Source organism: Muntiacus reevesi, chromosome 1, assembly GCF_963930625.1.
Source record: "Muntiacus reevesi chromosome 1, mMunRee1.1, whole genome shotgun sequence".
NCBI lineage: Eukaryota > Metazoa > Chordata > Mammalia > Artiodactyla > Cervidae > Muntiacus > Muntiacus reevesi.
In genome coordinates, this window is record NC_089249.1 from 60,141,657 (window position 1) to 60,157,274 (window position 15,618).

Here is a 15,618-nt window from a genome sequence, read left to right on the forward strand (position 1 = left end):
GGATGGCTCAGCCCCTGGCCCAGCGCGGTGGGTGTGGGGGGCGGCATTCCCCTGCGCCTGCTACCAGCGGCCTGTTTCCACCCCTCCAGGGTCTGCACCTCTGCCTGAGCCTGAAGGCTGGACCTGGGCCAGACCCTCGAGCCCGCCTCCCCGGGCAGCCCCATCCCTATTTCTGCAAGGCCTGCGGACCACCAAGATCCTCCCTGCGTCGACCCGTCCCCGAGACGCGACCAAGGGAGGCGGCACTGCAGACGGGCCCTGGGGGTCCCCTGCCCCGCCGGGCCGTGGCCTCACCCATGTTGGGCGTGACGATGACGAAAGGCCGCAGGTACGTCCTCCGCAGGTTTCGGGCCACGTTGCTGAAATAGGCCTCGAAGCGCCTCAGCAGCTGTGCGGTGCCGGCCTCGCTCCGCTGGATCTGCTCCCAGGCGGCCCTGGTGGCCGGGGCCAGGAGGGCGCTGCCCGCCTGGACGACGTCCTGCTCGGACAGACAGACGGACAGGCGGTGCTCAGCTCACGAGCGGCCAGCCCGCGGGAGCCTGATTAAGGAGACAGGGCCGGGCTCTGGGGAGCCTTCAGGACCAGGCTGGGCCCAGACGGTCAGAGACGGGGAGAGACGCTGGGGTCTAACCTCTATGGTTGGGGAAGCCTTGCAGGGCTTCACCCCGAGATGCCCAGGGGAGAAGGCAGGCAGAGACGCCCCCCGGATACGTCGGCAACCCCACCCCACCAGGAGAGCCAGGCATGGGGCCCCCGGCCACTGCTGAGCCCACAAGGACGCCCGGTGCGCTCCGGTTCAACGGGGGGCAGGGTGGCGAGGACTCGGGGTGGGGGGGCCACGACCCAGACTGAAGGCAGGATGAGAAACTTCTGTTTGCAAACCACTGGAAACGGGAACAAAACTCCCTTGGCCCAGACCCTCAGGCCTGGATTGAAATGCAGGTGACAGGACATTCCGAGGCCCTGAGGGCTCTGCACGGAGGTTCCCGGGGGGCTCAGCACGGACGGGAAGGTTCCCCGGGGGCTCTGCGTGGACCGGGAGGCCTTAGGAGTAAAGCGGGAAACACGAGACAAGGCCAGCCACCCCCGACACAAGAGCAGTTTATAGGCTAGATAAACGCGTCTCCTCACTGATTATTCTCAACAGACGCTTCCTAGGGACAAACACTGAACACAACGCAGGGCTGTCCCTAGGACAGGAGACACCAGGCCACCCGAGGTCGGGACCTCAGGGGCCGGGAGACCCCGGCGCCCACCTCTTACAGGCTGCGTGCCCTTGGCCCCGTGCCGCAGATTCTGAAACTGTAAAGCCGGGCAACAGTGGGCTCCACAGAGGATGAGTGTGGCAGTCAGCGGCTGACTCAGGTGGGCCACCCCGGACGCGGGTGTGCAAGCAGCGTCACGGTCTTCCCCGTCAGGCCTGCTCCTAACCCTCGCGAGCCCCCTTTCCTGCTCACTGAGCGGGCCTGAGCTCGCATCGGGAAAGGGGGGTCTTGCCCCGAGGACACTGCACGCGCCGGCCGGTCACAGCCCCACCTGGACCCCGGGACGTGCAGGGACGGGGGGTCCCCGCGCCCACCACCTCCTACCTCGTGGAAGTCGGCGTCCCGCGTGGCCGCCAGCTCGAAGCCCTGCTGGCCGCTCTCGTGCAGCAGGACGCGGCCCAGCAGTTGGTAGGCCGTCCGCACGTCATTCCCGAAGAGCGCGGCCGTGTGCTGCGTGGCATTTCGCAGCGCCCGGGCCAGCCGCAGGGACCGCTCCCCGTCCATCTGCGTCTCGTTCCGGCTCAGCTTCTCGTTCTGGGTCGGGGAGCAAGCGCCACGTCGGCCCTGGGCCCTTCCCGGGACACAGGGCCCGTCGCTTTCCAGTGGAAACCCCCTTCTCAGGGAAGAACTTTAAAAAACCCCCAGACCCCGAGATGGCCGTGGCACACTCAGAAGGAGGGTGTGTCAGACTCCAGAGCACCTGGAGAAAGAGCCCAGATGGACGAGGACCAGGGCAGGGTGCGGGGAGCCCAAACCCGGGGACCCCGAGTCTGCAGATCCAGACGCGGGCCGGGGTCTGGAAAGAGAGGAGGAGATGGCCGCCCAGGGCCCCCAACAGACGTGCGGCCCTGGGCCTCGGCCGGTCTGGGACCACGCGATCCCGGGGGCCTGGACGCCCAGTGCCCTCCCGCGCGTCCCCAGGGCGCAGCCTACCATGGCTTTGAGGTCCATGAAGGAGACAGTGGTGCAGTTGAAGAGCTCCGGGGGCAGCCAGCCCTTCTCCCCGCTGCAGTGCCGGACCGCGTTTCCTAGGGAGCAGGGAAGGACTCGTCGAGCCCAAAAGCTGACTTGTGAACCAACCCCTGGCTGCCCCAGGGCCCGCGGGTGCCGTAGCCATGAAGCCAACACCACTCTTCCCTCAGGTCTGGGGCCACGCCCACATCTGCCCGACATTCACAACCTTACAATTGACCTGGGCTGCTCAGTTACTACAGGTGGGCAGCTGAGCAAGTTGGTGAAAAGATAAATCAGCTGGGTGGTCTCTGGAGCGCCCACTGTGTCCACGGGTGCTGCCCTGGATCCCACTCGGGGCTGGCACTTTCTGCATCATCTCACTGGACCTTCCGGGCCTCTCGAGGTGTGGGTGCAGGCATCACCTCCATCTCACCAAGAGACCTCCCCAACCCTCCCACCACTGTGCTCTTCACATTTTCCATGTGCTCTTTCCAGGTTTTGCCATTTACGACTGACGAAAAAGTTATCTTATTCCCTTGGCACTTTGGCTAAAGGAACTCTTTGCACATGGAACATCCGGTGAGCTCCGATGCCTTGGCCAGCCCTCCCGCGACCGCCATACCATTGATCATCCTGCCTGGAACGGATGTCAAGGGCCACACCCCGTGGTACTTACCCACAGACCCTTTGGGGCACGGCACCGCGGCTGGCTGCCCGAACTTGGTCTGTGGCCACCATATGCCAGCCTCAAACGCTCTGGGGCATCCGTTGTAGATCACTGGGAACAGAGGGGAGAGGCGCTCAGCCTGGCCCACGGGTGTGTGGTGCTTCCCGCACGCTCCTCCCCGAAGGGAGCCCAGCCCCACTGAGAACCGGACCCCACGCGCCTTCACCACGGCTGCGAGAACCGGGGAGGAGGACAGCGGTGCTGACCCACGCCTCCTGGGGGGCCAGCTGCTAGAAAGCCAAGCAGCCACAAGATGACCACAAGGCTGTTGGGCGCCCCCCGTGCCCCAGGGGAGTGCAGTGCACGTATGCACACTCCCCACCCGCCCCAGACGCAGACACACAGTGGCCTGTCCCTGCCACGTGGCCTGAGCGGGTCGAGGGCGACGCAGACCTTCGCAGCCGAGGACGGTGACCTCGGCGAAAGGGTTGTCGCAGCGGTTGCACTGGCGCCCGATGACCCCAGGCTTGCAGCTGCACTGGCCGCTGTCCATGTCGCAGACGCGGCTGTGGGAGCCGTGTGGGAAGCAGTCACAGGGCAGGCAGGCGTCCTGCCCCGGGGGCCTGTAGTAATTCTCCTGCGGGAGCCAGAAGCAGAGCCTGGATGTCAGCGCCGCAGAGGCCCCGCCCCTGGACGTGTCCTGAGTGACGTCAGGGTTCCAGCCCAGCCGGCCGGCCTAACAGCTGCCGTCCACCCATGGCCTCCAGGCCGATGGCACCTGGGACCCCGTGCTGGATGTGGCAGGGGGTCCTCCCTCACGTCTCAGCAAGTGCTTACTGTGGGCCAGCTTCTGTCCTAAAGAGGATCTGAGAGTCAGTGGCGATCTATGCACTAGGGTACCAGGGCGGCTGATGGAGTTTTTTTTCTTAATTGTAAGAAATTAGGAGCTGTCTGAACGTCTGTCATGGGGCAGGTCGGGGTGATGGTCAAGAACACAGGCATCGGTTTTGGAAAGTCCTGGACTGCCACCCAGCTGGGTGGTTCACGGGCCACAGTGCTTTTGGCAGATCACTCGGTCCCCCGAGGTCCACGGGTCGCCAGCTGGAACCTGGGGGAGGCAGTGACCTGGGCAACCCGTGGCCCGGGACACAGTCACACAGGCTTCCGTCTCAGGCAGGGACATGGACCTGTCCCCTGGGGGTTCCAACCGCATGCCTTCAGGGCCTGGGGGGGCACTACACATGGGCAGTCACTCTGGGAGGGGACACGGATGTCACTGTCACCATTCACAGTCCTTTCTGCATTTGCTATAACTTTTTATGGGGAAAAAAAACAAACCCAGGCATGTTTTCCCCAAGTACCCTCCCCACTTCCCCTCTGCCCTGCTCCCCACCGAAGCTACGACCCCATCTACCACCACGTGGCCTGCGTGGTCCTGCTCTGCTGGGGCCCTTGTGATTCTTCAGACCCCAAGCGACACGCAGACGTCAGACAGAGCGCCGAAGGCTGCAGAGGGCCCCGTGAGGCAGGGTCCCTTCCTGGGTCAGCAGGCCCGGCCAGCAGACGGCCCGTCCCTCCCAGCAGCCACTGTTACGGACAGACCTTCCCTTTGGGATTCAAGGTACTGGCAGCTCACGGCAGTTGTTGACACAACATTCTGAAGGTACGTGGTGATTTCCGGGAGGCCAAGGGGGCCGGGGTTCCACGTGATTTGGGCTGAGAACACAGGCCGTGGGTGTGGGCGACAGGTATCCAAGGCGGGGGGAGTGGGCAACGCTAGCCGTGTTTATTTACTTATATTTTTAAAAGATGTTTTCTGTGGGCCATTTTCTAGTCTTTACTGCATCTGTTACAGTATTACTTCTGTTTTATGTTTTGGCTTTCTGGCCATGGGGCATGTAGGATCTTAGTTCCGGGACCAGGGATTGAACCCATACTGTCCACATTGAAAGGCTAAGCCTTAACCACTGCACTGCCAGGAAAGTCCCTCATATTTCGAATGTTGGTCACTTCTGGGTGGTTTGATAAAAGTCCCAAAAAACGGTCAACCGGGGGGAACCATGGCTGCTGCTGAAGATGAACCAAACTCACAGAGACGTCTCAGCTTCCGATGGCCGCGTGTGGGGCTGAGCCGGCAGGCCTGGGGTACTCAGGGTGAGCGCCGGGCTCTTGTGCAGGTGGACGCGAGTGCCCGCCCCGCCCCCCGGGGCCCACGGGCTGCAGGCCTCACCTTGCACTGGCACTGCCCGCTGGTCTTGTTGCAGTCGGGGTCGAAGCCTTTGCTGACCGCACAGCGGCAAGGCCCGCACACGGGGTTCCCCCACCAGCCTCTGGGGCACGGAAGGTCGATTCTGTTGGGAAATCAGACAGCTGTGGAAGGTATGTAACTGCCCCTTTTTGGAACCAGAGGGAGGTTGGAGGCCTGGGCCCCGACTGGCCTGGATCTGGGCATCCCTCTCCCCTGTGAGTGGTCCGTTTCCCCCTGCTGGCCTCCACTGAAGGCCTGAGCTTTTCATGAGCTATGCCCAGCCTTCAGGGGCCCAAGTCTGGAAGGGGTCACCCTAATACTGCTATTTCAGTGGTTTGGCCACTTTTCCCTTCCCCCGGGAAGACACAGGTGATGCCCCAACCCAGCCTCCCACGAGCACCATGTCAGCAGGTTCACACTGCCCAGCAGCCCCACCAGGACGCCTGGCCCAAGGGGAGCGGGACAACCACCCTCATGCCAGGCTGGCTCTCCATGACCCAGCGCCACCCAACACACGTGTCCTTCAGGCTCCACAAAATGAAAGCCTGCCCTATGTTTACTATCCTGGCTGATGGCTTTCCATCCGCTGGCCCACCAGCCGTCAACCCCTCCTTCTCACCTGTTCACCTAACCAGCAGTTATTAAGTGCCGACTGTGTACACACCGGGGGACTACGAACGACCGGGACGGGGTGGGGCTCCAGCCTGCTGTTCACGGGTCTGCATCGACAGGGGGGGCACCCCAGAGCCGTGGCACCCTGCCCCTCCCCCTGCCGCGTCAGCCCTGCCCCACGGGCAACGCCAGGCCTCAGGGACACCACACGGCCTCCCAGCCGGTGCCCTGGCCTCTGGCTTCCACTGCTGGAGCCGCATTCCACCGAGAGCCGGAGGCTCTCTGACACCCAGTCTCGATCCCCACACTGCTTTCCTGCGGGGCCCCTGTGGCCTCCACAGAGCTGAGCCCTGTTCCCAGTTTGCGGGCAGGCCCTCCACTCAGGCCTCGGAGTCTCCCCAGCCCAGAAGTTGCCTGGGACAGCAGGCGCCAGCTCTGCCCGGGACTGACTGACCCTCTGAGCTCCTCAGGCCTCATCCCGTCACTGCTCGCCGGCTCTGCCCTCTGCTGTGCCCCCTGGAGTGCCCGCCCTTCGGGCTCCGTGACCATCCCACCATCACCCGGCAGGCCGGGCGGTGCCGAGTGCATCCTGCCCACAGCCGGGATGACAGCACACACTCGGGTGCCCGGCGGGCAGAACAGAGCGAGGGGTCCCTGCCAGGTAGAGCGGGCTGGCACCCACACGGCTCCCGCACCCGGATGGCCAGCACTGGCCCGGGACCACCGGCTGTGACTGCACCACCTCTCAAAGGGGCTGGGGTCTGGCGTGTGCAGAGCCCGCGGCCCCTACTGTGAGGCCCACACTCCTGGGCTCAGGGGCCGGGAAAGCGTGGCGCCCCCAGTGGACGACGCAGAGCAGAGTCGATTACGACCCCCGACTCGAAATGTAAAGCGTTTTCTGTACTTACACTCGCCTTCCCACATCGCAGCCCCTGCCTGCTCTGTGCTCAGCTGGGCTCTGGATAAACGAGCTCCACTGTGCGTTTGTGGGGCGGAAACAAGCTCAGCAGGGGTTGGTGAGAGATGCCCAGTTGGATTCTCATTTATTTCATGCCAAAGTGGAAAACACGTCCTCGTTATCCAGAACCATATGTTGTTGTTGTTTAGTCCCTTAGTCACGTCTGACTCTCCGCGATCCCACAGACTATAGGCAACCAGGCTTGCCTGTCCATGGGATTCTCCAGGCAAGAATACTGGAGTGGGTTGCCATTTCCTCCTCCAGGGGATCTTCCCGACCCAGGGATTGAACCCACATCTCCTATGTCTCCTGCATCGCAGGTAGATTCATTACCACTGAGCCACCTGGGAAGGCTTTTAAATGCCCTAATGAAGCTATTGTAAACTCATTAAATGGTGATGAAGGGGGAATCAGATGGAGGGGATCAAAAGGTACCACGCCTACTTGGGGTTCAGAAATGAAGGGCCCGCTGTCGCCGGGGAATGCTCACCTGTTTTCGCAGTACTGCCCGTAGTGGCCGGACCCACACTCGCACACGTAGCCACGCGGGGACTCGGGGCTGTGCACGCAGGCCGCCACGTGCCTGCAGGGGTTCATGTGACACGCGTCCACACACCTCCTCCCGAAGTACCCTGCGGGGACAGGCCAGAGTTACCCCACCCCGGGACCCGCCTCTCACACCGCAGGTCCGCGTTCCGCCGGGGTGGAGGTGGGGGGAGACCCTCTGCGCGAGGCTGCATTCGCAATCTGCAGCCGCCCCGAGACCCCCTTTCCAGGCTGCTCTGCGGAGGAAAGCCACAGAGGCCCTCGGAATCACGGGAAGCTCGGACGCTCGGGGAGTCTGACCTGGAAACACGCCCTCGGAATCACGGGAAGCTCGGACGCTCAGGGGGTCCGACCTGGCAACACGGAGGACGGGGCCTCCCAGGCTGCCCGGGGGCGGGAGAGGCTGGGGGAGCTGGCGGTACCAGCCAAGCATCACCTCGACAGTCAGAGGTGAGCATCCAACGTATTATTCGCAAACGGGTGCCTTTCACTCCCGCCCCCTCTATCAGTATGTGCCCGGAGGATACACCCGGGAGCGTCCCTGCAGCAGGTGAAGACGAGACAGCACAGGGGCCCCTCCACAGTCACAAGACACCGCTCCCGGCACCACAGACCCGCAGAGAGCGGACGGCGGAACCAGCGCCCGGCTCGGCGTGCCTCGGTGGGTTAAAGCACTGAAGGCGCCGCCCCCCGCGGACGGGCGGGCGCAGGCAGGGCCGGGTGGGCGCCCACCTCTGTCACACTCGCAGGCATAGCCGTCCCAGGTGTTGCGGCAGCGGCTGTGGGGAGGGCAGGGGCCAGAGGAGCAGGGGTCCTCCACCTCACAGCCGTCCTTCACCCTGACCTTGAGGGCGTCGTTCATGTTCAGCGTGGCGATGTTGGTGGCTGTCTCCCCCATCCTCACTCCCTGCGTTTCAGAAGGGGGGCCCAGAGTCAGTCCCGCAGGCTGGAGGACTCCCCAAAAGGGAGCCGGGGTGAAGAGAACCCCAGATTCTCTTGGGTCCCTTGCTGCAAAAGTGAGGCCAGGATGCAGGCACTGCCACCCCTCCCTAGGTGTGGACCCCAGGACGGGGTTCAGGCCGTCGGGGATGAAGACGGAATAATTCCATGTTCTGATAATTCCATGGTGGGGGTCACGGAGGGAGCATGAAGCAGAGCAGCTGCTGGAGATGGAGGGTAGGGCGGCTCCTGGGAGAAGCGGGTGGGCGTGCAGGGGGTGTCCAGAGGGGAGGCAACGTGCAACACACCGTGGGGCCAGGTCACGGAGGTGCAAGGGCGCAGGGGCAGGCGCGAAGGGCTGGGGGCGGGCGGACATGAGCGGAGAAGCGCTATCAATAGCTCCCTCGGGCTGCCGGTCTAGGGGACGGCTGTGGGGCCGGTCCAGGTGAGGATTGGGGCTGCTGCAGGCAGCCAGAGGGAGGCTCTGGATGGGACATGAGGCAGGGCTGCAGGTGGATGGTGGGGTGGCTGGGGATGGGGTGTGCAGAACTCAAGGGGAGGCAGGGAGGAGGAGGGCCATAGGTGGGAAACAGGATCCGCTCAAGTTGGGTGGGCGATTAGACAAGTGAACTCGTTTTCTGAAAACTAGCAGGACGATCAATGACACCAACGGCGGTGCCGGCCGCCCCTGAGGCTGCCGTGGAGGCCCAGGGCGGGGGTCGGGGAAGGTGCATGTGCGGGGTACCTGCATGCAGCCCCGGAAGCCGCGGCGCACGGACACCTTGTCTTCAGACACGCCCCCCACGATGAGGCTTCTCATCCGCAGCCCAGGAAGCTGGTTCCCGATCTGCACTGTGTCCTGTGCAAAGAGAGGGGCTGGGCCACTGCCTGCAGACACCCGGCTGGGAAGCGCGCACTCAGAGGCTGAAACCCACCCACGCTGGGCGCTCCCCACGGCCTGGGGGGCGTCCCTGCCTCACACAGGGGGCCACTCAGCCATTTCCATGCACAGCATGGCTGTGTATGCGTGAGACGGGCAGGGTGCGGGAAGCAGCCAGAGGACACGGGTCCCTGTCCCAGCCCGGCCACGGTGGACGGCTGGGGGGGTGTGGGCCACCCTCCTACTTCCGTCGTGGGCACCGCCAATGAACCACTGTGTAAGAAAGCTTGATAAACTAGAAAATGTAAAACTCGTCCGTGGTGGCAGGAACCTAGGAAAGTCTCAGCCGGATCCTCAAGCTCAGAACACGGCAGCTGTTCATTCCCAGAACCAGGTGCGGGAAGAGCCTGGACTCCAAGAGCTCTTAGGAATCACAGGGGAGCCCCCCAGTGTGTGGGGGTCCCCTCGACACACCTCCGGTCACCTGGCTCACACCTTGCAGATCCAGTGTTCTGAGTCACCTGCCTGGCATGCCACCTGCCCAGCTGGGACAGGTGTACCTCTCCGGGGCCCCTCAGCCCCCTCCGGCACATCGGCTGCATGGCTCCCCCCACCCAGGTCCATCTCTGTACCCCAGAGACAGAGCACAGAACGGCTGTGCCTCAGGCCAGTTTTGCTACAAGAAACTGCTGCTGGAGGCACCGCTGGCAGCCATGCGGGGACACACAGCTGGACCGAGTCCAGTTCCTGACGCCGGGAGCTGACCGTCTAGGCAGGGACGAGGTGCAGGCGCCCAGGACCTCAGCATAAGGAGGAACAGGAGACCCGAATTCAGGGGAGCCCAGAAAGCACTTGTCCAGATCCACAAGCACCCGGCACCTGGCGGGGTCCCCCTGCGTCCCCGCAGGCCTGGGGAGGGGTCCGTTCCAAAGAGGGTGCAGAGGCCCACTCACCTGGTCCACGCCGTAGTCCAGGGTCATGACTGCCAGGTACTTGATGTCTTTGCCCTCCTTGGCACTCTTCAGCTCGACCAGCAGGTGGTGCCACTCGCCGTCGGCCACGCGCGACCGGGACAGCTGCATAGACACCACGTCCGCGGCGCCGTGGGACACCTCGAACTGGACACGGCTGTTCAGGATCTGCGGGACGGGAAGAGCTCGCTGGGGATCGGGGCGACGATGACAAGTACAAACCGCACTGCGGCCCCTTAAGGAACAAAGCCACGCCACCAGGCTCACCGCGGGGCACCGAGTCACAGGCGGGCGTAAACATCGGGCAACGTCTAATCTGCTGTTGCTGTCACACGTTCCAGAATCACATGCCTTCTTCTATGGTGAAGTGAAGTGAAGGGAAAGTCGCGCAGTCGTGTCCGACTCTTGCGACCCCATGGACTATACAGTCCATGGAATTCTCCAGGCCAGAATACTGGAGTGGGTAGCCATTCCCTTCTCCAGGGGATCTTCCCAACCCAGGATCGAACCCAGGTCTCCCGCATTGCAGGTGGATTCTTTACCAACTGAGCCGTGAGGGAAGCCCAAGAACATTGGAGTGGGTAGCCTATCCCTTCTCCAGCAGATCTTCTGGACCCAGGAATCAAACCAGGGTCTCCTGCACTGCAGGCGGATTCTTTACCTACTGAGCAACCAGGGAAGCCCTTCTTCTATGGTAAGAAGCGCCAAATATTATAAGAGATCAAGTAAGATGGAGCCCACTGGACTTAAGTATCGGGAACAATCACAGATTCTGGTGACTACTGAGCTCTTATTTTTGGATGTAAATGTTTCATTTTATGGGATTCAGGCCACCATGTTCAAATGTATGTAGGAAAAGACAGAAGTCAGCATGGTAACTGGCCTCAGATGTTCATGTTTTAAGAAAACATAGGGGGGCAATGCTGAGATCATGGTTCCCTTTCTCCAGTGAAGGACTGGGCAGTTTGGACCACTCCGCCTCCTGAGCACACCTGGGATAACGAGGCAAAATCTTAAAGGACAGCCGTCCGAGGCACCAGTCACCCAAGCCACGGCAAGTGATAGAAGCACAACCAGGCAGAAAATGGGGATGCGAAGAAATGTGCTCAGTGCCTGGCCATACGGCTGTCAGAGGGTTCTGGGAGGAACCGCTGAGGTTGAGAGCTGTGTGAAGCTTTCTTGGCCCATGTGGCTGGAAGGAAAGGAAGTGGAATTCTGAGCCTACCCGGGGTGAGGGCTGCAACCAGAAACAAACATAGGGGATAATGGCACCACCATCCTAGTTTCAAACTGTCTCTCGCTTTTCAACATGACGTCCAGCATTCAGTCAAAAACAACCAAGTACGTGAGGAGAGAGGACAGTGTCTTAAAATAGACTCATGGGAATCCAGAGGAGAGAACCGTCAGACACAGACGTGAAAATAGTAATGGGACCCACAGAGCTTGCAAGGAGACTGATTCAGGTACCAGCAGACTTTTATTTCTGGATGCAATTATTCCTTGTTTCACGAGATAAGACTCAAGCTACCATGTTTAAATACAGTAAGATTGTAAATCAACTACACTTCCAAAAATACATGTTAGAAATCTAAAAAAACAGTGTTGTAACTAACCTAGCTTCAAATTAAATACAGAGCATATTAAAAAAAAAAAAACTATTAGTGCACTGCTTAATATAAGGAACCTGAAATATAACAGAAATGTTGAAAGGATAAAGATAGAAAAAGATACATCACACAAACACCAACAAAAGCTAGCATTGCTATATTAACAGGAGACAAAGTAGATTCCAAGGCAAAAATAATTGTGAAAGATAAAGAGGATTTTCATTGTGATAACAGAGTCAATATTCCAGAAAGATAAAACAATCCTAAAATTGTATGCACTAAATAACATAGCCTAATAAACTCACCCAGAGCCAGATATTCTAGACAGTGAAGTCACGTGGGCCTTAGGAAGCCCTGTTGCTAATAAAGCTAGCAGATGTGATGCAATTCCAGTAGAATAACTCAAAACCCTAAAGGATGATGCCATCAAGGTATTGCATTCAATATGTCAGCAAATCTGAAAGACCCTGCAGAAGCCACAGGACTGGAAAAGATCCATCCTCACCCCAGTTCCCAAGAAGGGTAGAAACATCAGACAATTACACTCATCTTCCACGCTAGTAAGGTCATGCTTAAAATCTTACATGCTAGGCTTCAGCCTTATGTGAACCAAGAACTTCCAAGCTGGGTTTAGAAAAGGAAGGGGAACCAGAGATCAAATTGCCAACATTCACTGGATTATAGAGAAGCTAGGGAATTCCAGAAAAACATCTACCTCTGTTTCAGCGACTACACTAAAGCCTCTGACCGTGTGGACCATAACAAACTGAAAAGCTCTTAAAGAGATGGGAATACCAGACCATCTTACCTGCCGCCTGAGAAACAACAGTTAAAACCCTGTATGGAACAACTGATTGATTTAAGATTGAGAAAGGAGTACCCAGGGCTGTCTGCTGTCACCCTGTTTGTTTAACCTCTACGCTGAGCACATCACGGGAAACGCTGGGCTGGGTGAGTAACAGGCTGGAATCAAGATAGGCGGGAGGAACATCAATAACCTCAGATACGCTGACGATACCATGCTAATGGCAGAAAGTGAAGAGGAACCAAAGAGCCTCTTGATGAGGGTGAAGGAGGAGAGTGAAAGAGCGGGCTTAAGACTAAATATTAAAAAAACTAAGATCATGGCATCCGGTCCCATTACTTCATGGTAAACAGAAGGGGAAATGTGGAAGGAGTGACAGATTTCCTCTTCTTGGGCTCTAAAATCACTGTGAATGGTGACTGCAGCCATGAAATCAGAAGACGATTGCTTCTTAGCAGGAAAGCGATGACAAACCTAGACAGTGTGTTGGAAAGCAGACACATTACTCTGCTGACAAAGGTCCATACAGTCAAGGCTACAGTCTTCTAGCGGTCACATATGGTTGTGAGAGCTGGACCATAAAGAAGGCAGAAGCCAAAGAATTGATGCCCTCAAACTGTGGTGCTGGAGATGACTCCTGAAAGTCCCTTGGACAGCAAGGAGATCAAACCAGTCAATCTTAAGGGAAATCAACCCTGAATACTGGTTGGAAGGACTGATGCTGAAGCTGAAGTTCCAGTATCTTGGCCATCTAATGCAAACAATCGATTCACTGGGAAAGTCGCTGATGCTGGGAAAGATAGAGCGCAAAAGGAGAAGAGGGCATCAGAGGATGAGATGGCTGGACGGCATCACCGAGGCAATGGAAGTGAACTTGGGCAAACTCCGGGAGATGGTGAGGGACAGGGAGTCAGGCGTGCTGCAGTCCATGAGGTCACAAAGAGTCGGATACGACTGGGCAACTGAACAACGACAACATAGCCTCCAAATCTACAAAGCAAAGGTGGGCAGATCTAGAGGGAGAGAGAGACAAGCCACAATCAAGGCTGGAGATTCTTGACTCACCTCTCTCAGTAACTGAGTGAACACTCCCTGAATCAATAAGGACAGAAAAAATTTCAATGCTCCACAAACATACGCCACCTACTTGACATACACAGAAAACTACAGAACACAACTAACAGTGTACATTTTTTTTTTCAAGTATAGGTAGAACATTCACAAAAATCACCAAATGCGGGGCTCAAAAGCAAGTCTCAACACATTTCAAAGGTCTGAAATCACACAGCGAACGTTCTCTGTCCTGCAGTTGAAACAATAACAAAATGGTTGAAAACACCACTTGTTTGCTAACTGAGAGATGCTAACCAATACCCGATGGGCCAAAGAAACCTTGATGGAAAACAGAAAATGTGTTTAGCTGATTATAAAGACAAAGCAACTAATAACATACTTCGCTTTTCAGTCTTAACTGAGAGTCAACCGAAGGAGACAATTTTTCACCTTTTCATATTTTGTTTCCTTTTGTTTCACAGAAGCCCGAGTCAACTCATTAAACTTGCCTTGCCAATCTCTCTCGCTGTCCTCGCTAACAAAACCCCGAAGCCAGCAGCTCCACAATGAAATGACGTATGTCCACCAACAAAAGCAACACCTGCAGAATGATCCCGGGGCATCGGCAGTAGCTGCTTGCCACCTGAGGTCTGTCACCGGATTTAGGAGAGTGTTCAGCAGCAGCCAAGTGGTTCCCACTTGACAATGAGGTGGATTTAGGGCACCTAAGAGCAATCAGCCAAATTGTTTGGGCTGCAGGACGACTCTGTACCTTGTCTGGGCCGCTGCGGAGGCCGGGAACACTGCGGAGGCCGCCCCAAAGCCCACAGGCTGCGGGAGGCCTGCATTCCACAAGCGTCGTGTGGAAACAGCTGTAATCCCCAGCTGACCAGCCTTTGGGAGCGGCCCTGGGGCGGCCTTCTGGGTGGCCACCAGGGTCTGGAAGATCCCCCCTCCTGCCCTGAGGTCACCACCTTTGCCACCCAGCCTTCCACAGGGAGGCGCTGGCCACGGTTGCTGGCAGAAACCCTTCGTGTTTGAATTAGCTACCCAGACCTTAATTACTCAGACAATACGGGAGTCTGTGGCTTTGGGTGTTGTTCCATTGAAAGCGTACTTTTTTCCGACAGCGACCCCACTGCCAGTGACAACCTGTGAGCGCCCACTCATCACCTGAACCAGCCAATTTAATTTGTTCCAACAGCAAAACCACCACAGAGGGAAACCCCATCCCCGGGCAGAATAGTGCCTGCCATGTTCTGGCCCAGCGCTGGCTTCTGGGGCCGCCTGGTAAACCGATACAATTCCTGGTTAATAAGGGAAAAACAAGGGAGGCTGTAATTACGGGGGAGGCACACACTGCACCTTCAGTGTGACCTGAACGGGCCTGCGCTGGGGATACACCTGAGCAGGGACCCGGGGAGGGGGTGAGCGGGGCAGGTGGGGGGTGGGGGGCAGGCAGGAAAGGAGAAGGGGGCTCCCGCCGGCTCCAAGCCCCCAGCCCCCGCCCAGGCAGCGCTGTCAGGCTGACTGATCTGACGCTGGGCGCTGGGTGGTCACACTCTCCTGGTCCTTCACGGGGAGGACCACCAGCGGCGTGGGCAGAGAGAAGGGACCAGGCGCCCCTCGAGGGCAGTGGGAAGGCCTGGCTTCAGGGCAGACAGCCCCGGCCTCTGGTTGCCTCACGCGGGTGCACACCTGTCCCGCAGGCGCCCGGGGTGGGACGGGGCTCTCGCTCACCTGGAGATGGAGCCGGGAGGACACGCCCGCCGTGGCCTCCATCAACACGCCCTCCTCCTTCCTGGTCCGGAACATGAGCCCCAGGTACCAGGGCACGGAGATGGTGATGTCCAGATCGCTCCAGGACACGACGCTCTCCCCGCTGAAGCGCTGCGGGTGGGGCATGGCTGTGGACACAGACATGGGTTCTTGCATCAGAAGGCCCCTGAGAGTCCGTTTCATCGGCAGAGGGTGGGACAGGGCCCCCGGGAGGGGGAAGGGAGAAACTCTGGGCCTTTCTTATTTTAACGCAGAACTGATCTCAGACTTCCACTTTAGAGCACTCGCCCTCCAAGTCCAGGAGCCCTGGGCTCTGCAGAAACCTCCTCTCACC

The 15,618-nt window shown here is 59.0% G+C and overlaps 1 protein-coding gene across 1 annotated transcript in view; it reads right to left on the bottom strand.

Annotated features, from left to right (window-relative positions):
- Positions 1-15,618, bottom strand: part of CELSR1 (cadherin EGF LAG seven-pass G-type receptor 1) — a 145,468-nt gene that overhangs the window by 27,367 nt on the left and 102,483 nt on the right. The window contains exons 9-19 of the mRNA XM_065938721.1: positions 15,246-15,412; positions 10,023-10,208; positions 8,935-9,048; positions 7,983-8,157; positions 7,195-7,336; positions 5,117-5,237; positions 3,340-3,523; positions 2,896-2,997; positions 2,199-2,293; positions 1,590-1,799; positions 295-478 (exon numbers count right to left, since the gene is read on the bottom strand). Of these exons, the coding sequence (XP_065794793.1) occupies positions 295-478; positions 1,590-1,799; positions 2,199-2,293; positions 2,896-2,997; positions 3,340-3,523; positions 5,117-5,237; positions 7,195-7,336; positions 7,983-8,157; positions 8,935-9,048; positions 10,023-10,208; positions 15,246-15,412 (1,680 nt within the window). The remainder of the gene's footprint in view (positions 1-294; positions 479-1,589; positions 1,800-2,198; positions 2,294-2,895; positions 2,998-3,339; positions 3,524-5,116; positions 5,238-7,194; positions 7,337-7,982; positions 8,158-8,934; positions 9,049-10,022; positions 10,209-15,245; positions 15,413-15,618) is intronic.